The sequence below is a fragment of the Petromyzon marinus genome, chromosome 65 (assembly GCF_048934315.1).
Source record: "Petromyzon marinus isolate PM22_M1 ecotype Great Lakes invasive population chromosome 65, UKy_Petmar_22M1.pri1.0, whole genome shotgun sequence".
Taxonomy (NCBI): domain Eukaryota; kingdom Metazoa; phylum Chordata; class Hyperoartia; order Petromyzontiformes; family Petromyzontidae; genus Petromyzon; species Petromyzon marinus.
In genome coordinates, this window is record NC_133731.1 from 3,756,319 (window position 1) to 3,779,746 (window position 23,428).

The 23,428-nt window shown below is 50.5% G+C and overlaps 1 protein-coding gene across 4 annotated transcripts in view; it reads right to left on the reverse strand.

Annotated features, from left to right (window-relative positions):
* Nucleotides 1-594: 594 nt before the first annotated feature.
* KRR1 (KRR1 small subunit processome component) overlaps nt 595-23,428 on the reverse strand; it is a 28,074-nt gene continuing 5,240 nt past the window's right edge. For all 4 annotated transcript variants that reach the window (XM_032978170.2, XM_032978171.2, XM_076054249.1 and 1 more), the window contains exons 3-10: nt 22,428-22,562; nt 21,245-21,370; nt 20,757-20,840; nt 19,495-19,551; nt 18,854-19,024; nt 15,695-15,772; nt 14,935-15,028; nt 595-3,869 (exon numbers count right to left, since the gene is read on the reverse strand). In XM_032978170.2, coding sequence (XP_032834061.2) covers nt 3,379-3,869; nt 14,935-15,028; nt 15,695-15,772; nt 18,854-19,024; nt 19,495-19,551; nt 20,757-20,840; nt 21,245-21,370; nt 22,428-22,562 — 1,236 coding nt within the window. In that variant the 3' untranslated portion in view covers nt 595-3,378. The remainder of the gene's footprint in view (nt 3,870-14,934; nt 15,029-15,694; nt 15,773-18,853; nt 19,025-19,494; nt 19,552-20,756; nt 20,841-21,244; nt 21,371-22,427; nt 22,563-23,428) is intronic.

A 23,428-nucleotide genomic window follows, 5' to 3' on the forward strand; every position in this document is an offset into this window, starting at 1 on the left:
TGAACGAATCTCTCATGGTAGCCAGATGGCTTACAAAGAACCTCTGTCTTGGAGAAGTCAATGTCACGTGAGCCTACTGAATTATAACAATGATCTGCCACGGCCGAGGTGTTGGTCCTACCGTGTTTAAGGTCTGCTTTGTGTTCATGATGTGGTCCGAGACATGGCGTTTGGTTTCTCCAATGTAACTACTACCACAGAGGCAACTTAGTTTGTAGACGCCAGGGTACTGTATGTCCGGAATCACATCTTTTACAGACGGAACCAGATCACGGATTTTATGTAATGTGTTGAAACGGACCTGGATCTTGTGTTTATTCAAGATTTTGGAGATCTTTTTTGTGATCCCCGCAATGTAGGGTAAAGTGATAGTTTTGAGAGGCTCCTCAAGAGGGTCATTCTTCATGGTTTGAGTGATAGCTTTGCGGATTGTATAGTCGGAGTAACCATTAGCCTTAAGAGCTTGGTGTACGTACCCCGTGCCCCTACTGCTGGACATCTTTGAACAAAAAGACCTTTATAGCGAGGGAAAAAAGTATTTGATCCCCTGCTGATTTTGTACGTTTGCCCACTGACAAAGAAATGATCAGTCTATAATTTTAATGGTAGGTTTATTTGAACAGTGAGACAGAATAACAACAAATTCCAGAACTAATGTCAAAAATGTTATAAATTGATTTGCATTTTAATGAGGGAAATAAGTATTTGACCCCCTCTCAATCAGAAAGATTTCTGGGTCCCAGGTGTCTTTTATACAGGCAATGAGCTGAGATTAGGAGCACACTCTTAAAGGGAGTGCTCCTAATCTCAGCTTGTTACCTGTATATAAGACACCTGTCCACAGAAGCAATCAATCAGATTCCAAACTCTCCACCATGGCCAAGACCAACGAGCTCTCCAAGGATGTCAGAGACAAGATTGTAGACCTACACAAGGCTGGAATGGGCTACAAGACCATTGCCAAGCAGCTTGGTGAGAAGGTGACAACAGTTGGTGCGATTATTCGCAAATGGAAGAAACACAAAATAATTGTCAATCTCCCTCGGCCTGGGGCTCCAAGATCTCACCTCGTGGAGTTGCAATGATCATGCGAACGGTGAGGAATCAGCCCAGAACTACACGGGATGATCTTGTCAATGATCTCAAGGCAGCTGGGACCATAGTCACCAAGAAAACAATTGGTAACACACTACGCCGTAAAGGACTGAAATCCTGCAGCGCCCGCAAGGTCCCCCTGCTCAAGAAAGCACATATACATGCCCGTCTGAAGTTTGCTAATGAACATCTGAATGATTCAGAGAACTGGGTGAAAGTGTTGTGGTCAGATGAGACCAAAATGGAGCTCTTTGGCATCAACTCAACTCGCCGTGTTTGGAAGAGGAATGCTGCCTATGACCCCAAGAACACCATCCCCACCGTCAAACATGGAGGTGGAAACATTATGCTTTGGGGGTGTTTTTCTGCTAAGGGGACAGGACAACTTCACCGCATCAAAGGGACGATGGACGGGGCCATGTACCATCAAATCTTGGGTGAGAACCTCCTTCCCTCAGCCAGGGCATTGAAAATGGGTCGTGGATGGGTATTCCAGCATGACAATTACCCAAAACACACGGCCAAGGCAACAAAGGAGTGGCTCAAGAAGAAGCACATTAAGGTCCTGGGGTGGCCTAGCCAGTCTCCAGACCTTAATCCCATATAAAATCTGTGGAGGGAGCTGAAGGTTCGAGTTGCCAAACGTCAGCCTCGAAACCTTAATGACTTGGAGATCTGCAAAGAGTGGGACAAAATCCCTCCTGAAATGTGTGCAAACCTGGTGGCCAACTACAAGAAACGTCTGACCTCTGTGATTGCCAACAAGGGTTTTGCCACCAAGTACGAAGTCATCTTTTGCAGAGGGGTCAAAGACTTATTTCCCTCATTAAAATGCAAATCAATTTATAACATTTTTGACATGCGTTTTTCTGGATTTTGTTGTTATTCTATCTCTCACTGTTCAAATAAACCTACCATTAACATTATAGACTGATCATTTGTCAGTGGGCAAACGTACAAAATCAGCAGGGGATCAAATACTCACTTTTTCCCTCACTGTATAGCTCATCTGATTCCTCCAGTATAAATATTCTGATTCTCAAGCTGTCAAGTACAATTGAATTTGATGGTCCCAACCCACTCACATCAATTACTTCACAAACCCTAACCCCCCCCCCCCCCCCCCCAAGGCAGAGTCAGGATTTTCAGGTAGGGGGGGCAACCCCTCCAGCAATGAAAAATGATAGAGTTGTTAGTAAGGAGTTGTTAGTAAGGAGTTGTTAGTAATAAGGAGTTGTCCCTTGCTTGTTACTCGAGGCGTGTGCGGCGATGACGCAGCCATCGATCGAGGGTCAAATTCGAACCACGTTGTTAGTGATCGGCATCGCGCTCGCTGAAGGTGTCGATGCCTTCAGGGAAGTCGTGGACTCTGTAGACGCAACTGCGCACAATTCTGTGAGTCACTTATAACCGCTTTGCCGTTACTTATTGCCAATTATGGACTCAGAATATTGTCCTGTCATCTCGTAGAGTCCCTGGCACGTAATAATCTGCTACACAGTGGCAGTCGCCAATTTATTACTAATAAACCCAAATGATCCGATCTAAATTAGGAATTTCGATCGGATTATTGGGGGGGGGGGGCACGTGTCACCCCACCCCACCCACCCCCCCCCCCGGCTCCGCCATCGCCCCCCCCCCCACCAATGCTAAACTTGGCTTACCGCGATAAATGCGGCCCGATTGACCATCTTCAAAGATTTCGAAGACAACAAAAAAAGACCCAATCACAGCTCTCTTTGGGGCTGCCACGTGACGGAGACAACCCCTCCGTGTACGCTGGGCGAGCTAGGAGGAGCAATCCCACCCCCCTCCCCCGCCCCCCCACCCACCCGAGTGTGTGTGTGTGGATCGAGAGGCAACGGGACGGGGCCGCTCGGGAGAAGCAGCTCCTGGCCGTTCTCCCGACACAGGCGGTGGGCGGTGATGCAGCTGCCGCCGCCGCCGCCGCTGCTGCCGGATCCCCTGCGACAGCTCCGAATAATGAACCCCGCCCCCCCCGTCCCGTGACAGGACAAGACCGACGGCAGCGGAACAAAGGAGAGAGGGAACACGGCGGCGAAAAGCAACAAATTTCGTTTAACAAAACGGTGGTTCGGGGTCCAACGGGATAGACAGGGGTCTGACGGGCTAGACAGGGGTCTGACGGGCTTGACAGGGGTCCGATGGGATAGACGCCCCTCCCTCCCGCCCATCCCCAACCATGTGACGATCGACTGCGCAATAACTCCCCCCGAGCTACCCCCCTCCCCAACTCCTCCCCCGCCGCGTCAGTCTCGGCCATCAAGCCCTCTTCTTGCCCTTCGAGGCGCCGGCCTTGCCCTTCGAGGTGCCCTTCGAGGTGCCGTTCGAGGTGCCAGCGGCAGCAAACTTCGGGGCAGAGGCCTTGCCCTTCGAAGCGACGGCCTTGCCCTTGGAGGCGAAGGCCTTGCCCTTCGAGGCGAAGGCCTTGCCCTTGGAGGCGAAGGCCTTGCCGCCCTCGCCGGCACCGCTCGCCGCCCCCGGCCTCGCGTCGATGGCGGCGCCGCCCTTCGCACGGCCAGCGTCCTTCGTCTGCTCCGACGAGGCATCGTCGGCGTTGCCCTTCGTCGTCTTCTCGAACTTGGTCTTCTTCTTCTTGTTCTTCTTCTTGCTCTTGTCCTTGTCCGCCTTGGAGGTGCTGCTCTCGAGACGGAGCACCAGCTCCTGCTCGGTCGGCGCCCCCAGCTTGCGCTTCTTGCCTCGCTCCACCTTCCTCTTGAGCGCCAGCACGTCCAGGGGCTCGGCCGCGCGCGCTGAGAGGACGGAGGGCACCCGCACGCGGGGGTCAGCGGCAGAGACACGGAGACGCACCGAGTTAGTGAGAGAGACGCACGGAGTTAGTGAGGGAGACACACAGAGTTAGTGAGAGAGACACACAGAGTTAGTGAGAGAGACACGCAGAGTTAGTGAGAGAGACACGCAGAGTTAGTGAGAGAGACACAGAGTTAGTGAGAGACACACAGAGTTAGTGAGAGAGACACACAGAGTTAGTGAGAGAGACACACAGAGTTAGTGAGAGACACACAGAGTTAGTGAGAGACACACAGAGTTAGTGAGAGACACACAGAGTTAGTGAGAGAGACACAGAGTTAGTGAGAGAGACACAGAGTTAGTGAGAGACACACAGAGTTAGTGAGAGAGACACACAGAGTTAGTGAGAGAGACACAGAGTTAGTGAGAGAGACACAGAGTTAGTGAGAGAGACACACAGAGTTAGTGAGACACACAGAGTTAGTGAGAGAGACAGAGTTAGTGAGAGACACAGAGTTAGTGAGACACACAGAGTTAGTGAGAGACACAGAGTTAGTGAGGGAGACACACAGAGTTAGTGAGAAAGACACACAGAGTTAGTGAGAGAGACACACAGAGTTAGTGAGAGAGACACAGAGTTAGTGAGAGAGACACAGAGTTAGTGAGAGACACACAGAGTTAGTGAGAGAGACACACAGAGTTAGTGAGAGAGACACACAGAGTTAGTGAGAGACACACAGAGTTAGTGAGAGACACACAGAGTTAGTGAGAGACACACAGAGTTAGTGAGAGAGACACAGAGTTAGTGAGAGAGACACAGAGTTAGTGAGAGACACACAGAGTTAGTGAGAGAGACACACAGAGTTAGTGAGAGAGACACAGAGTTAGTGAGAGAGACACAGAGTTAGTGAGAGAGACACACAGAGTTAGTGAGACACACAGAGTTAGTGAGAGAGACAGAGTTAGTGAGAGACACAGAGTTAGTGAGACACACAGAGTTAGTGAGAGACACAGAGTTAGTGAGGGAGACACACAGAGTTAGTGAGAAAGACACACAGAGTTAGTGAGAGAGACACACAGAGTTAGTGAGAGAGAAACAGGGTTAGTGAGAGACACAGAGTTAGTGAGAGAGACACACAGAGTTAGTGAGGGAGACGCACGGAGTTAGTGAGAGAGACACACGGAGTTAGTGAGAGAGACACACGGAGTTAGTGAGAGAGACACACGGAGTTAGTGAGAGAGACACAAAGAGTTAGTGAGAGACACACAGAGTTAGTGAGAGAGACACACAGAGTTAGTGAGAGAGACACGCAGAGTTAGTGAGAGAGACACAGAGTTAGTGAGAGACACACAGAGTTAGTGAGAGAGACACACAGAGTTAGTGAGAGAGACACACAGAGTTAGTGAGAGACACACAGAGTTAGTGAGAGACACACAGAGTTAGTGAGAGAGACACACAGAGTTAGTGAGAAAGACACAGAGTTAGTGAGAGAGACACAGAGTTAGTGAGAGAGACAGAGTTAGTGAGAGACACACAGAGTTAGTGAGAGAGACACACAGAGTTAGTGAGAGAGACACAGAGTTAGTGAGAGAGACACAGAGTTAGTGAGAGAGACACAGAGTTAGTGAGAGACACACAGCGTTAGTGAGAGAGACACAGAGTTAGTGAGAGACACACAGAGTTAGTGAGAGACACACAGAGTTAGTGAGAGACACACAGAGTTAGTGAGAGACACACAGAGTTAGTGAGAGACACACAGAGTTAGTGAGACACACAGAGTTAGTAAGAGACACACAGAGTTAGTGACAGACACACAGAGTTAGTGAGAGACACATGGAGTTAGTGAGCGAGACACAGAGTTAGTGAGAGAGACACAGAGTTAGTGAGAGACACACAGAGTTAGTGAGAGACACACAGAGTTAGTGAGACACACAGAGTTAGTAAGAGACACAAAGAGTTAGTGAGAGACACACAGAGTTAGTGAGAGACACACAGAGTTAGTGAGAGACACACAGAGTTAGTGAGAGACACAGAGTTAGTGAGAGAGAAACACAGAGTTAGTGAGAGACACACAGAGTTAGTGAGAGAGACACACAGAGTTAGTGAGAAAGACACAGAGTTAGTGAGAGAGACACAGAGTTAGTGAGAGAGACACACAGAGTTAGTGAGAGAGACAGAGTTAGTGAGAGAGACACAGAGTTAGTGAGAGAGACACAGAGTTAGTGAGAGACACACAGCGTTAGTGAGAGAGACACAGAGTTAGTGAGAGACACACAGAGTTAGTGAGAGAGACACACAGTGTTAGTGAGAGACACACACAGAGTTAGTGAGAGAGACACACAGAGTTAGTGAGAGACACACAGAGTTAGTGAGAGACACACAGAGTTAGTGAGAGACACACAGAGTTAGTGAGAGAGACAAAGAGTTAGTGAGAGAGACACAGAGTTAGTGAGAGAGACACAGAGTTAGTGAGAGAGACACACAGAGTTAGTGAGAGACACACAGAGTTAGTGAGAGACACACAGAGTTAGTGAGAGACACAGAGTTAGTGAGAGAGAAACACAGAGTTAGTGAGAGACACACAGAGTTAGTGAGACACACAGAGTTAGTGAGAGACACACAGAGTTAGTGAGAGAGACACACGGAGTTAGTGAGAGACACACACAGAGTTAGTGAGAGAGACACAGAGTTAGTGAGAGAGACAAACAGAGTTAGTGAGAGACACGCAGAGTTAGTGAGAGAGAAACGCAGAGTTAGTGAGAGAGACAGAGTTAGTGAGAGACACACAGCGTTAGTGAGAGAGACACACAGAGTTAGTGAGAGAGACACACAGAGTTAGTGAGAGACACACAGAGTTAGTGAGAGAGACACAGAGTTAGTGAGAGACACACAGCGTTAGTGAGAGAGACAGAGTTAGTGAGAGACACACAGAGTTAGTGAGAGAGACACACAGAGTTAGTGAGAGACACACAGAGTTAGTGAGAGACACACAGAGTTAGTGAGAGACACACAGAGTTAGTGAGAGAGACACAGAGTTAGTGAGAGAGACACAGAGTTAGTGAGAGAGACACAGAGTTAGTGAGAGAGACACAGAGTTAGTGAGAGACACACAGAGTTAGTGAGAGACACACAGAGTTAGTGAGAGAGACACACAGAGTTAGTGAGAGAGACGCACAGAGTTAGTGAGAGAGACACACAGAGTTAGTGAGAGAGACACAGAGTTAGTGAGAGACACACAGTTAGTGAGAGAGACACACAGAGTTAGTGAGAGAGACACGCAGAGTTAGTGAGAGACACACAGAGTTAGTGAGAGACACACAGAGTGAGTGAGAGAGACACACAGAGTTAGTGAGAGACACACAGAGTTAGTGAGAGAGACAGAGTTAGTGAGAGAGACAGAGTTAGTGAGAGACACAGAGTTAGTGAGACACACAGAGTTAGTGAGAGACACAGAGTTAGTGAGAGACACACAGAGTTAGTGAGAGACACACAGAGTTAGTGAGAGAGACACACAGAGTTAGTGAGAGAGACACACGGAGTTAGTGAGAGACACACAGAGTTAGTGAGAGAGACACACAGAGTTAGTGAGAGAGACAGAGTTAGTGAGAGAGACAGAGTTAGTGAGAGACACAGAGTTAGTGAGACACACAGAGTTAGTGAGAGACACAGAGTTAGTGAGAGACACACAGAGTTAGTGAGAGACACACAGAGTTAGTGAGAGACACACAGAGTTAGTGAGAGAGACGCAGAGTTAGTGAGAGAGACACACAGAGTTAGTGAGAGAGACACACAGAGTTACTGAGAGAGACACACAGAGTTAGTGAGAGAGACACACAGAGTTAGTGAGAGACACACAGAGTTAGTGAGAGACACAGAGTTAGTGAGAGACACACAGAGTTAGTGAGAGAGACAGAGTTAGTGAGAGAGACAGAGTTAGTGAGAGACACAGAGTTAGTGAGACACACAGAGTTAGTGAGAGACACAGAGTTAGTGAGAGACACACAGAGTTAGTGAGAGACACACAGAGTTAGTGAGAGAGACACACAGAGTTAGTGAGAGAGACACACGGAGTTAGTGAGAGACACACAGAGTTAGTGAGAGAGACACACAGAGTTAGTGAGAGAGACAGAGTTAGTGAGAGAGACAGAGTTAGTGAGAGACACAGAGTTAGTGAGACACACAGAGTTAGTGAGAGACACAGAGTTAGTGAGAGACACACAGAGTTAGTGAGAGACACACAGAGTTAGTGAGAGACACACAGAGTTAGTGAGAGAGACGCAGAGTTAGTGAGAGAGACACACAGAGTTAGTGAGAGAGACACACAGAGTTACTGAGAGAGACACACAGAGTTAGTGAGAGAGACACACAGAGTTAGTGAGAGACACACAGAGTTAGTGAGAGACACAGAGTTAGTGAGAGACACACAGAGTTAGTGAGAGAGACACAGAGTTAGTGAGAGAGACACAGAGTTAGTGAGAGAGACACACAGAGTTAGTGAGACACACACAGAGTTAGTGAGAGACACAGTGAGAGAGACACACAGAGTTAGTGAGAGACACAGTGAGAGACACAGAGTTAGTGAGAGAGACACAGAGTTAGTGAGAGAGACACACAGAGTTAGTGAGAGACACACAGAGTTAGTGAGACACACAGAGTTAGTAAGAGACACACAGAGTTAGTAAGAGACACACAGAGTTAGTGAGAGAGACACGCAGAGTTAGTGAGAGAGACACACAGAGTTAGTGAGAGAGACACAGGGTTAGTGAGAGACACAGAGTTAGTGAGAGAGACACACAGAGTTAGTGAGAGAGACACACAGAGTTAGTGAGAGAGACACAAAGAGTTAGTGAGCGAGAGAGAGACAGAGGGCTAGTGAGAGACACAGAGTTAGTGAGAGAGACAGGGGGGTACAGGAGACACAGGGTTAGTGAGAGACACGGGGACACAGGGAGAGACACGGAGACACACAGGGTTAGTGAGAGGGAGAGACACACAGAGAGACATACAGAGTTAGTGAGAGACACACAGAGTTAGTGAGAGAGACACACAGAGTTAGTGAAAGAGACACACAGAGTTATTGAGAGACACACAGAGTTAGTGAGAGACACACAGAGTTAGTGAGAGAGAGTTAGTGTGAGACACAGAGTTAGTGAGAGAGACAGGGGGATACAGGGTTAGTGAGAGACACGGGGACACAGGGAGAGACACGGAGACACACAGGGTTAGTGAGAGGGAGAGACACACAGAGAGACACATGGAGTTAGTGAGAGACACACAGAGTTAGTGAGAGAGACACAGAGTTAGTGAGAGACACACGGAGTTAGTGAGAGACACACGGAGTTAGTGAGAGACACACAGAGTTAGTGAGAGACACACAGAGTTAGTGAGAGACACACAGAGTTAGTGAGACACACAGAGTTAGTGAGAGACACACGGAGTTAGTGAGAGACACACAGAGTTAGTGAGAGACACACAGAGTTAGTGAGAGACACACAGAGTTAGTGAGAGAGACACAGAGTTAGTGAGAGAGACACAGAGTTAGTGAGAGAGACACAGAGTTAGTGAGAGACACACAGAGTTAGTGAGAGACACACAGGGTTAGTGAGAGAGACACAGAGTTAGTGAGAGAGACACACGGAGTTAGTGAGAGAGACACACAGAGTTAGTGAGAGAGACACAGAGTTAGTGAGAGAGACACAGAGTTAGTGAGAGAGACACACGGAGTTAGTGAGAGAGACACACAGAGTTAGTGAGAGAGACACAGAGTTAGTGAGAGAGACACAGAGTTAGTGAGAGAGACACACAGAGTTAGTGAGACACACAGAGTTAGTGAGAGAGACAGAGTTAGTGAGAGACACAGAGTTAGTGAGACACACAGAGTTAGTGAGAGACACAGAGTTAGTGAGGGAGACACACAGAGTTAGTGAGAAAGACACACAGAGTTAGTGAGAGAGACACACAGAGTTAGTGAGAGAGAAACAGGGTTAGTGAGAGACACAGAGTTAGTGAGAGAGACACACAGAGTTAGTGAGGGAGACGCACGGAGTTAGTGAGAGAGACACACGGAGTTAGTGAGAGAGACACACGGAGTTAGTGAGAGAGACACACGGAGTTAGTGAGAGAGACACAAAGAGTTAGTGAGAGACACACAGAGTTAGTGAGAGAGACACACAGAGTTAGTGAGAGAGACACGCAGAGTTAGTGAGAGAGACACAGAGTTAGTGAGAGACACACAGAGTTAGTGAGAGAGACACACAGAGTTAGTGAGAGAGACACACAGAGTTAGTGAGAGACACACAGAGTTAGTGAGAGACACACAGAGTTAGTGAGAGAGACACACAGAGTTAGTGAGAAAGACACAGAGTTAGTGAGAGAGACACAGAGTTAGTGAGAGAGACAGAGTTAGTGAGAGACACACAGAGTTAGTGAGAGAGACACACAGAGTTAGTGAGAGAGACACAGAGTTAGTGAGAGAGACACAGAGTTAGTGAGAGAGACACAGAGTTAGTGAGAGACACACAGCGTTAGTGAGAGAGACACAGAGTTAGTGAGAGACACACAGAGTTAGTGAGAGACACACAGAGTTAGTGAGAGACACACAGAGTTAGTGAGAGACACACAGAGTTAGTGAGAGACACACAGAGTTAGTGAGACACACAGAGTTAGTAAGAGACACACAGAGTTAGTGACAGACACACAGAGTTAGTGAGAGACACATGGAGTTAGTGAGCGAGACACAGAGTTAGTGAGAGAGACACAGAGTTAGTGAGAGACACACAGAGTTAGTGAGAGACACACAGAGTTAGTGAGACACACAGAGTTAGTAAGAGACACAAAGAGTTAGTGAGAGACACACAGAGTTAGTGAGAGACACACAGAGTTAGTGAGAGACACACAGAGTTAGTGAGAGACACAGAGTTAGTGAGAGAGAAACACAGAGTTAGTGAGAGACACACAGAGTTAGTGAGAGAGACACACAGAGTTAGTGAGAAAGACACAGAGTTAGTGAGAGAGACACAGAGTTAGTGAGAGAGACACACAGAGTTAGTGAGAGAGACAGAGTTAGTGAGAGAGACACAGAGTTAGTGAGAGAGACACAGAGTTAGTGAGAGACACACAGCGTTAGTGAGAGAGACACAGAGTTAGTGAGAGACACACAGAGTTAGTGAGAGAGACACACAGTGTTAGTGAGAGACACACACAGAGTTAGTGAGAGAGACACACAGAGTTAGTGAGAGACACACAGAGTTAGTGAGAGACACACAGAGTTAGTGAGAGACACACAGAGTTAGTGAGAGAGACAAAGAGTTAGTGAGAGAGACACAGAGTTAGTGAGAGAGACACAGAGTTAGTGAGAGAGACACACAGAGTTAGTGAGAGACACACAGAGTTAGTGAGAGACACACAGAGTTAGTGAGAGACACAGAGTTAGTGAGAGAGAAACACAGAGTTAGTGAGAGACACACAGAGTTAGTGAGACACACAGAGTTAGTGAGAGACACACAGAGTTAGTGAGAGAGACACACGGAGTTAGTGAGAGACACACACAGAGTTAGTGAGAGAGACACAGAGTTAGTGAGAGAGACAAACAGAGTTAGTGAGAGACACGCAGAGTTAGTGAGAGAGAAACGCAGAGTTAGTGAGAGAGACAGAGTTAGTGAGAGACACACAGCGTTAGTGAGAGAGACACACAGAGTTAGTGAGAGAGACACACAGAGTTAGTGAGAGACACACAGAGTTAGTGAGAGAGACACAGAGTTAGTGAGAGACACACAGCGTTAGTGAGAGAGACAGAGTTAGTGAGAGACACACAGAGTTAGTGAGAGAGACACACAGAGTTAGTGAGAGACACACAGAGTTAGTGAGAGACACACAGAGTTAGTGAGAGACACACAGAGTTAGTGAGAGAGACACAGAGTTAGTGAGAGAGACACAGAGTTAGTGAGAGAGACACAGAGTTAGTGAGAGAGACACAGAGTTAGTGAGAGACACACAGAGTTAGTGAGAGACACACAGAGTTAGTGAGAGAGACACACAGAGTTAGTGAGAGAGACGCACAGAGTTAGTGAGAGAGACACACAGAGTTAGTGAGAGAGACACAGAGTTAGTGAGAGACACACAGTTAGTGAGAGAGACACACAGAGTTAGTGAGAGAGACACGCAGAGTTAGTGAGAGACACACAGAGTTAGTGAGAGACACACAGAGTGAGTGAGAGAGACACACAGAGTTAGTGAGAGACACACAGAGTTAGTGAGAGAGACAGAGTTAGTGAGAGAGACAGAGTTAGTGAGAGACACAGAGTTAGTGAGACACACAGAGTTAGTGAGAGACACAGAGTTAGTGAGAGACACACAGAGTTAGTGAGAGACACACAGAGTTAGTGAGAGAGACACACAGAGTTAGTGAGAGAGACACACGGAGTTAGTGAGAGACACACAGAATTAGTGAGAGAGACACACAGAGTTAGTGAGAGAGACAGAGTTAGTGAGAGAGACAGAGTTAGTGAGAGACACAGAGTTAGTGAGACACACAGAGTTAGTGAGAGACACAGAGTTAGTGAGAGACACACAGAGTTAGTGAGAGACACACAGAGTTAGTGAGAGACACACAGAGTTAGTGAGAGAGACGCAGAGTTAGTGAGAGAGACACACAGAGTTAGTGAGAGAGACACACAGAGTTACTGAGAGAGACACACAGAGTTAGTGAGAGAGACACACAGAGTTAGTGAGAGACACACAGAGTTAGTGAGAGACACAGAGTTAGTGAGAGACACACAGAGTTAGTGAGAGAGACAGAGTTAGTGAGAGAGACAGAGTTAGTGAGAGACACAGAGTTAGTGAGACACACAGAGTTAGTGAGAGACACAGAGTTAGTGAGAGACACACAGAGTTAGTGAGAGACACACAGAGTTAGTGAGAGAGACACACAGAGTTAGTGAGAGAGACACACGGAGTTAGTGAGAGACACACAGAGTTAGTGAGAGAGACACACAGAGTTAGTGAGAGAGACAGAGTTAGTGAGAGAGACAGAGTTAGTGAGAGACACAGAGTTAGTGAGACACACAGAGTTAGTGAGAGACACAGAGTTAGTGAGAGACACACAGAGTTAGTGAGAGACACACAGAGTTAGTGAGAGACACACAGAGTTAGTGAGAGAGACGCAGAGTTAGTGAGAGAGACACACAGAGTTAGTGAGAGAGACACACAGAGTTACTGAGAGAGACACACAGAGTTAGTGAGAGAGACACACAGAGTTAGTGAGAGACACACAGAGTTAGTGAGAGACACAGAGTTAGTGAGAGACACACAGAGTTAGTGAGAGAGACACAGAGTTAGTGAGAGAGACACAGAGTTAGTGAGAGAGACACACAGAGTTAGTGAGACACACACAGAGTTAGTGAGAGACACAGTGAGAGAGACACACAGAGTTAGTGAGAGACACAGTGAGAGACACAGAGTTAGTGAGAGAGACACAGAGTTAGTGAGAGAGACACACAGAGTTAGTGAGAGACACACAGAGTTAGTGAGACACACAGAGTTAGTAAGAGACACACAGAGTTAGTAAGAGACACACAGAGTTAGTGAGAGAGACACGCAGAGTTAGTGAGAGAGACACACAGAGTTAGTGAGAGAGACACAGGGTTAGTGAGAGACACAGAGTTAGTGAGAGAGACACACAGAGTTAGTGAGAGAGACACACAGAGTTAGTGAGAGAGACACAAAGAGTTAGTGAGCGAGAGAGAGACAGAGGGCTAGTGAGAGACACAGAGTTAGTGAGAGAGACAGGGGGGTACAGGAGACACAGGGTTAGTGAGAGACACGGGGACACAGGGAGAGACACGGAGACACACAGGGTTAGTGAGAGGGAGAGACACACAGAGAGACATACAGAGTTAGTGAGAGACACACAGAGTTAGTGAGAGAGACACACAGAGTTAGTGAAAGAGACACACAGAGTTATTGAGAGACACACAGAGTTAGTGAGAGACACACAGAGTTAGTGAGAAAGAGTTAGTGTGAGACACAGAGTTAGTGAGAGAGACAGGGGGATACAGGGTTAGTGAGAGACACGGGGACACAGGGAGAGACACGGAGACACACAGGGTTAGTGAGAGGGAGAGACACACAGAGAGACACATGGAGTTAGTGAGAGACACACAGAGTTAGTGAGAGAGACACAGAGTTAGTGAGAGACACACGGAGTTAGTGAGAGACACACGGAGTTAGTGAGAGACACACAGAGTTAGTGAGAGACACACAGAGTTAGTGAGAGACACACAGAGTTAGTGAGACACACAGAGTTAGTGAGAGACACACGGAGTTAGTGAGAGACACACAGAGTTAGTGAGAGACACACAGAGTTAGTGAGAGACACACAGAGTTAGTGAGAGAGACACAGAGTTAGTGAGAGAGACACAGAGTTAGTGAGAGAGACACAGAGTTAGTGAGAGACACACAGAGTTAGTGAGAGACACACAGGGTTAGTGAGAGAGACACAGAGTTAGTGAGAGAGACACACGGAGTTAGTGAGAGAGACACACGGAGTTAGTGAGAGACACACAGAGTTAGTGTGAGCGAGAGAGAGAGACACACAGAGTTAGTGAGAGACACACGGAGTTAGTGAGAGGGAGAGACACACAGAGAGACACACAGGGTTAGTGAGAGGGAGAGACACACAGAGTTAGTGAGAGACACACGGAGTTAGTGAGAGACACACGGAGTTAGTGAGAGACACACAGAGTTAGTGAGAGACACACAGAGTTAGTGAGAGACACACAGAGTTAGTGAGAGACGCACAGAGTTAGTGAGAGACACACAGAGTTAGTGAGAGACACACAGAGTTAGTGAGAGACACACAGAGTTAGTGAGAGACACACAGAGTTAGTGAGAGAGACACAGAGAGTTAGTGAGACACACACAGAGTTAGTGAGACACACACTGAGTTAGTGAGAGAGACACACAGAGTTAGTGTGAGCGAGAGAGAGAGAGACCGAGGGTTCGTGAGAGACGCAGGAAGAGACATGGGGCTCCCCCACCCATCCCGCCCCGCCTTGCCCACTCCGTACCAGGCGCAGGCTTCTTCAGCGGCTTCTCCACGGGGGGGATGAACGCTTTGTTCCGCTCCCGCTGACGCCGCTCCTCCCCCTCTTGCTCCCGCAGCTGAGCGGGGGTCACGCGCGGTGGCGGGGGGGGGTGGGGGGGGGGGAGACGGGCGCGTGAGCAGGCGCGCGGGGCACGTTCGCACGCACAATGGCAGCAACAGTAGCGACGTCAACGGGACAGTCGGTTCTCCCGTGACGCGATGGGAGTTGCTGTCGCCTTCCGGATGGGGGTGGGTGTACAGGGCGCGGGCCGAGGTAACTCGCGAGATGCGCTACGCAGGCCCGAACAAAGACGGGAGTATGGCGCGTGGTGGAAGCGTCCGGGGGGGAGGCGGGGAGGGAGGGGAGGGGAGGCAGCATCCCCAACGCCTCGAGGTGTCGAGGGCGGCCGTTACGACCGCTTGTCCCCAGCTCGCCGGGCGGAGCCGCGCCGCGTTAACCAGTTGGCGAACCGCGTTGCGAAGGTAACCCCAAAAAAGCGTTCCATAATACATTCGCCGCGTTATAACCAACACCCGGCGTTGCGGAGGGGGGACAAGACCGTGCGTATGTACGGTGAACACGTCTTTCGCACCGTACGTAGCAGCCAACCGTGCTATTACTGTTGAACAACAACGACAACAACGACAGCAGCAGCAGCAGCAGCGACAGCTGCCACCGACCGGCGTGGCGAAGCGCTACGTTTGGCTGCGTCTGCTGCGGGGTCAGGGGGCCACGTGCCTACCTTTCGCTCCTCCAGCTTCTTCCTGTGTCGCTGGGCGTCCTGAAGGAAGTACTCTCCACTCGCCAGCTCACGGTCAACCTGGGCGACACGGGCAGCGGACATGCGCGCAGCACGTGACACACTGCTAGGTAAGTGATAGCCCAACGACGGGGGGGGGGGGGGGGGCTTGTCGCCGCGTGGATGTTTACGGCGGCCAAATACTCTTGATTCTAAATGCGGAGGGAAAAACCGGAGGGCCCGGACAGAAATCCGCACGACCACGGGGGGAGAGACAGGAGATGTACAGCAGCAGCAGCACGAGGGTCGAGATTGAAGTCACGACCTCCCTGAATACCAGGCGAAGGAGTTAACATCTCCTAGCCACCGTGGCGCCCACACAGAGCGCACGGTCCCACATGGGACACCACGAGCTCGAAACAGTGCACAACACACGCGACACACACAACACACGTGACACACAACACACGTGACACACGCGACACACACAACACACGTGACACACAACACACGTGACACGCGACGCACACAACACACGTGACACACAACACACAACACACGTGACACACAACACACGTGACACACACAACACACGTGACACAGGCGACACACGTGACATGCGACACACGTGACACACGTGACACACGCGACACGCAACACACGTGACACACACAACACACGTGACACACGCGACACACACAACACACGTGACACACAACACACGTGACACGCGACGCACACAACACACATGACACACAACACACAACACACGTGACACACAACACACGTGACACACACAACACACGTGACACGCGACACACACAACACACGTGACACGCGACACACACGTGACACGTGACACACAACACACGTGACACACAACACACGTGACACGCGACACACACGTGACACGTGACACACAACACACGTGACACACAACACACGTGACACGCGACACACACGTGACACGTGACACACAACACACGTGACACGCGACACACACAACACACGTGACACGCGACACACACAACACACATGACGCACACAACACACGTGACACGCGACACACACAACACACGTGACACACAACACACGTGACACGCGACGCACACAACACACGTGACACACAACACACAACACACGTGACACACAACACACGCGACACACACAACACACGTGACACAGGCGACACACGTGACATGCGACACACGTGACACACGTGACACACACGACACGCAACACACGTGACACACACAACACACGTGACACGTGACACACAACACACGTGACACACAACACACGTGACACGCGACACACACGTGACACGTGACACACAACACACGTGACACGCGACACACACAACACACGTGACACGCGACACACACAACACACATGACGCACACAACACACGTGACACGCGACACACACAACACACGTGACACACAACACACGTGACACGCGACGCACACAACACACGTGACACACAACACACAACACACGTGACACACAACACACGCGACACACACAACACACGTGACACAGGCGACACACGTGACATGCGACACACGTGACACACGTGACACACACGACACGCAACACACGTGACACACACAACACACGTGACACACGCGACACACGCGACACACGCGACACACGTGACAAGCGAGACACACAACACAGGGTACCCTACCTGGGGGTACCAAAGGCGTGAAAACGTCGCACGACGCGCGACACAGAAACACAAAGCGGGACACACGAGACACACAACACACACAACACACGTGACACACACAACACACACAACACACACAACACACGTGACACACACAACACACACAACACACACGACACACAACACACGTGACACACACAACACACACAACACACGTGACACACAACACACGTGACACACACAACACACGTGACACACACAACACACGTGACACACACAACACACGTGACACACAACACACGACACACACAACACACACGGCACACACAACACACGTGACACACATAACACACGTGACACGCCACACCACACAACACACGTGACACACACAACACACGTGACACACACAACACACAACACACGACACACACAACACACACGGCACACACAACACACGTGACACGCCACACCACACGTGACACGCCACACCACACAACACACGTGACACACACAACACACGTGACACACACAACACACGTGACACGCCACACCACACAACACACATGACACACACAACACACGTGACACACACAACACACGTGACACACACAACACACACGTGACACACACAACACACGTGACACACACAACACACGTGACACCACACAACACGCCACACCACACAACACACGTGACACACCACACAACACACGTGACACACACGACACATGTGACACCACACAACACACGTGACACACACAACACACGTGACACACACAACACACGTGACACGCCACACCACACAACACACGTGACACACCACACAACACACGTGACACACCACATAACACACGTGACACACCACACAACACACGTGACACACCACACAACACACGTGACACACCACATAACACACGTGACACACCACACAACACACGTGACACACCACACAACACACGTGACACACACAACACACGTGACACACCACACAACACACGTGACACACCACATAACACACGTGACACACCACACAACACACGTGACACGCCACACAACACACGTGACACCACACAACACACGTGACACACCACACAACACACGTGACACACCACATAACACACGTGACACACCACACAACACACGTGACACACCACACAACACACGTGACACCACACAACACACGTGACACACCACACAACACACGTGACACACCACACAACACACGTGACACGCCACACAACACACGTGACACACCACACAACACACGTGACACACCACACAACACACGTGACACACACAACACACGTGACACACCACACAACACACGTGACACACCACACAACACAACACACAACACACGTGACACACACAACACACGTGACACACCACACAACGTACGCGACAGAAGGGGCACGACGCGACCACGCACGAGCGACACGGGGGGTGGGGGTGGGTGTGGGGGGCCACCGGCCGGGGGGGGGGGGGCCCACCTTGCTCTCGATCTGTGCGGGAGGGAAGGGCGTGTACTCCTTTTTGTCCCGAAGCTTGTGTGGCGTCCGGCGCTTGGACAGGTTCTTGTGCTTGAACTTGGGCAGGAAGCGCTCCCAGCTCTGGCTGCGCAGCTCCGGGTCCTTGGCCAACTCACGCTTAATCATCAACGTCTGTCGGGTGGGCGGGGAGGTGGGGGGGCAAGCGTCACGGGGGGGGGGGGGGGCAAGCGTCACGGGGGGGGGGGGGGGGGGAGCAAGAGTCACGCACAGCCACGCACGCACAGCCACGCACGCACAGCCATGCACGCACGCACATCCACGCACAGCCACGCACAGCCACGCACAGCCACGCGAGGAGCGGCGCATGGGAGTGGCAAGCGGGGTCACCCGCAGTCACACACAGAGCGGCACGCAAGGGGTATAACACACGGAATGGCACAGGGGGTCACTCGCAGTCACACACGCGGTCACACACACACACACGCGGTCACACACACACACGCGGTCACACACACACACACAGAGTGGCACGCGTGGTCACACACGCGGTAGCCACAAACGGAGCCGTCGACACGCGAGGGTGCTGCTGCCCCGAAGCCCCCCCCACCCACCCCCCCGATGGGATGGGTGCCGAGGGCTACCTTTATGCTGTAGATGGGATGAACGTTCTTCATGGTCTCCGTCACCACCTTGCGCACCTGCGGAGTTTAAAGAGCGCCACAGCCCCGCCCCGACAACGGGTGAGTTCCCCGTCGCTCGGCTCGCCACGCTCCGCGACAAACTCCGCATTTGCGCGACAGGAGTGAGACACAGAGACAGGGGGGCCGGTCGTTGTGATTACCTGGTGAAAGGTCGCACGGCGCTCGAATTGTCAATGTTGTAGTGGGTTGACTCTCCAACACACAACCTGTGTGGTGCTGTACTAGTATACTACACTATACACTACGCTATACACTACGCTATACACTACGCTATACACTACACTATACACTACACTATACACTACACTATACACTACACTGTAATTGTCAATGTTGCAGTGGGTTGACTCTCCAACACACAACCTGTGTTGTGCTGTACTAGTATACTACACTATACACTACACTACAGATCTACACTATAGACTACACTATATACTACACTATACACTACACGACTATACACTACACTATGCACTAGACTACTTTACACTATGCTATACACTACACTATACACTACACTATATACTACACTATACACTACACACTATACACTAGACTACTATACACTACACTACTATACACTACTATACACTACACACTAGACTACTATACACTACACTACTATACACTACACACTATACACTAGACTACTACACACCTCACGACTATACACTACACTATACATTATACTATACACTACACTATACACTACACGACTATACACTACACTATACACTAGACTACTATACACAACGCTATACACTACACTGTACACTAGACTACAATACACTACACTATACACTACACTATAGACTACACTATACACTACACTAGACTACTATACACTACACTATACACTAACTAGACTACTATACATTCTACTATACATTCTACTATACACAACGCTATACACTACGCTATACACTACACTAGACTACTATACACTACACTATACACTACACTGTACACTAGACTACAAAACACTACACTATACACTAGACAACTATACACTAAGCTATACACAACACACTAGACTACTATACACTACACTATACACTAGACTACTATACACTACACTATACACTAGACTACTATACACTACACTACACACTAGACTACTATACACTACACTATACACTAGACTACTATACACTAGACTATACTACTATACACTAGACTACTATACACTCCGCTACACTCACCTCCTTGAGTCCCCGGTAGGAGCCGAGAGCAGAGACGGTGTTGCCCTGCACCATGATATAGCAACTGGTGAGCAGCTCCAGGGCCTGCCAGCCACGCAAAGACAAAGATCCCCCACATAGCCTTAGCATACTGTTGGGGCAAGTGCCGTTCGCGAGCAGCCGGCATGATACACGAGGCGGGCGGGGGGGGGGGGGGGCTGGGCGAGTGAGTGGCCAGCATCATGCCCTTTGGTTCCCCAGTGGCGACGTTTAAACACCGCACCAGGTACTCATTCGAGGCCCCAGTCGAAGGCCCAGGCGACTGGTTCAGATAACCGTCGCCGGTGGGCCACGTTGGCCGCGAGCGGGAATCCAGCTCGGGAGCGCCGGATTCGAAGCGCTCGAGATCGGTCGGGCAGGGAGGGCGGGGGCTGAGGGTGCTGGAGGGAGGGGGGGGGGGGGGGGGGCGGGGGGTGCCGGAGGGGGGGGCGGGGGGGGGGGAGGCCCACCTTGAGCGTGGAGCCGTTGGGGCCGATGAGACGCTGGCGCCGCTTGACGAAGCGGTCGCGGTTGCGCACCAGCGAGCCGATCTTGACGATGTCACAGGCGATGTCGTCCTGCAGAATGCGCGCGGCCTGACATGGTGCGTGCACGCAACATACAAAGACACCCGCCCCACAGTTGTAGGCTCAGTAGATTGTTGGGGCCAGTGCCGTTAAGCGAGCGGCAACCTTGAAGGCGGGCACGACTCGCGACGGGAGGTGGGGGTGGCCTAGGAGCACGCCCGACCGCCTTTGTCTCCCCCCAGTGGCGATGTTGACACACACACACACACCGCACCAGGTGCTCGTTTGTCAACGCCGCGCTATTACGACTGCTGGCGTTTCTCAGAGTGTTTTAGGTAGACTACGATATGTGGGAAAAACTCAGCTGCGCGGGTTTTTTAAACCTCGATTTAAATGGTGTGACCATATCACTCCTACTCTCCTCCTCCTCCCTGCACTGGCTCCCTGGAAAGCACAGAGACTCGACTTTAAGAGTATTCTTCCGATTCATATTCTTGGTTCTTTCGGTAAAGTCACGTTGAAGGGAAACAATAAAATAATAAAATATATATAAAGCAATTAAATTATCACGACGTTTCGACTGTAGCACAAACAGTCATCATCAGGTGTGAAAACCAACGGCAAGAAAAAAATGTTTCAAATGTGTTCTTGCCGTTGGTTTTTCACACCTGATGATGGCTGTTTGCGTTACAGTCGAAACGTCGAGAGAATTTTTATTGTTTTATATATATTTCATTGTTTTATTTTTTTCCCTTCAAACGTGACTTTACCGAAAGAACCAAGAATATGAATTACTGCAGTCACGAAAGCTTGAAATCAGTATTCTTCCTCTCACGTTCGAGGCCTCGAATGAATTGGAACTCCGAAATATCTCACCACCGATCGGCGTGAGCTTTACACATATGCACCGTATATAATATTCAACGCCGAGATCAAGCTTGGCTTATTTAATTTTTGTCTCGTCACGCTACACGGTGCCGTTCGCCCGGACTGGTTAACAGCCTTTGGTAGCCGGTTTCGCCGGACAATCGCACGCCGGGTAATCACTGACCAACTGCATCGATAGAAATTATCATCATGACGTACGCACTCGCGTTTTCCCCGTACCGCTATCCCGGGGTCTCACCTGCTCGAAAGCCACGCTGCGCGCGAGCAGCTTGATGAGGTCGCGCGCCTTGATGATGATGTAGGGGTCGAAGGTCTTGCGGGTCGTGGCGACGGTCATGCTGCCCTCGATGAGGTCCAGGGAGGCCTGCACGCCCTGTCGCCGGCCAAACAGGGCGCAGTCAGGCGCTGATAGTCACCCGTGGCCGCCAGCTGGCGTCCAGCCACACGGTGGAGCCAATCACAGCTGGCGCCCAGCCACACGCTGGAGCCAATCACAGCTGGCGTCCAGCCACACGCTGGAGCCAATCACAGCTGGCGTCCAGCCACACGCTGGAGCCAATCACAGCTGGCGTCCAGCCACACGCTGGAGCCAATCACAGCTGGCGTCCAGCCACACGCTGGAGCCAATCACAGCTGGCGTCCCAGCCACACGCTGGAGCCAATCACAGCTGGCGTCCAGCCACACGCTGGAGCCAATCACAGCTGGCGTCCAGCCACACGCTGGAGCCAATCACAGCTGGCGCTATCAAGGGCCGTCACAGCGCGGGTACACGCAAAGATCCCCCAAAGTATAGCCTGTTGGGGCAAGTGCTGTTAGCGAGTAGCAGCAGCTGTGAAGGCCGTCACGGCACTTGAGCGGGTGGGTGGCCAACACCACGCCCGGCCGCCTTTGTCTCCCCCCAGTGGCGATGTTTACTACACACCGTACCGGGATACTCATTTAGGTGCTCGGTCGACCTAGAGGAGGCCCAGGGCCAGTTCAAATATTCGCTGCTGTGATCGGTCGCGAGCGGGACTCCAACTCGGGTCTAACCTGGTTCGCACGCACGTACAGGACGCGCACGGGAGGACACACACGGGACACGCACAGGACACACACAGGAGTACATGCACAAGACGACACGCACAGGAGTACACACACAGGATACACACACAGGAGTACACACACACAGGAGTACACAAAGATCCCCCATATAGCTTGTAGGGGCAAGTGCTGTTAGCGAGCACCTATGAAGGCCG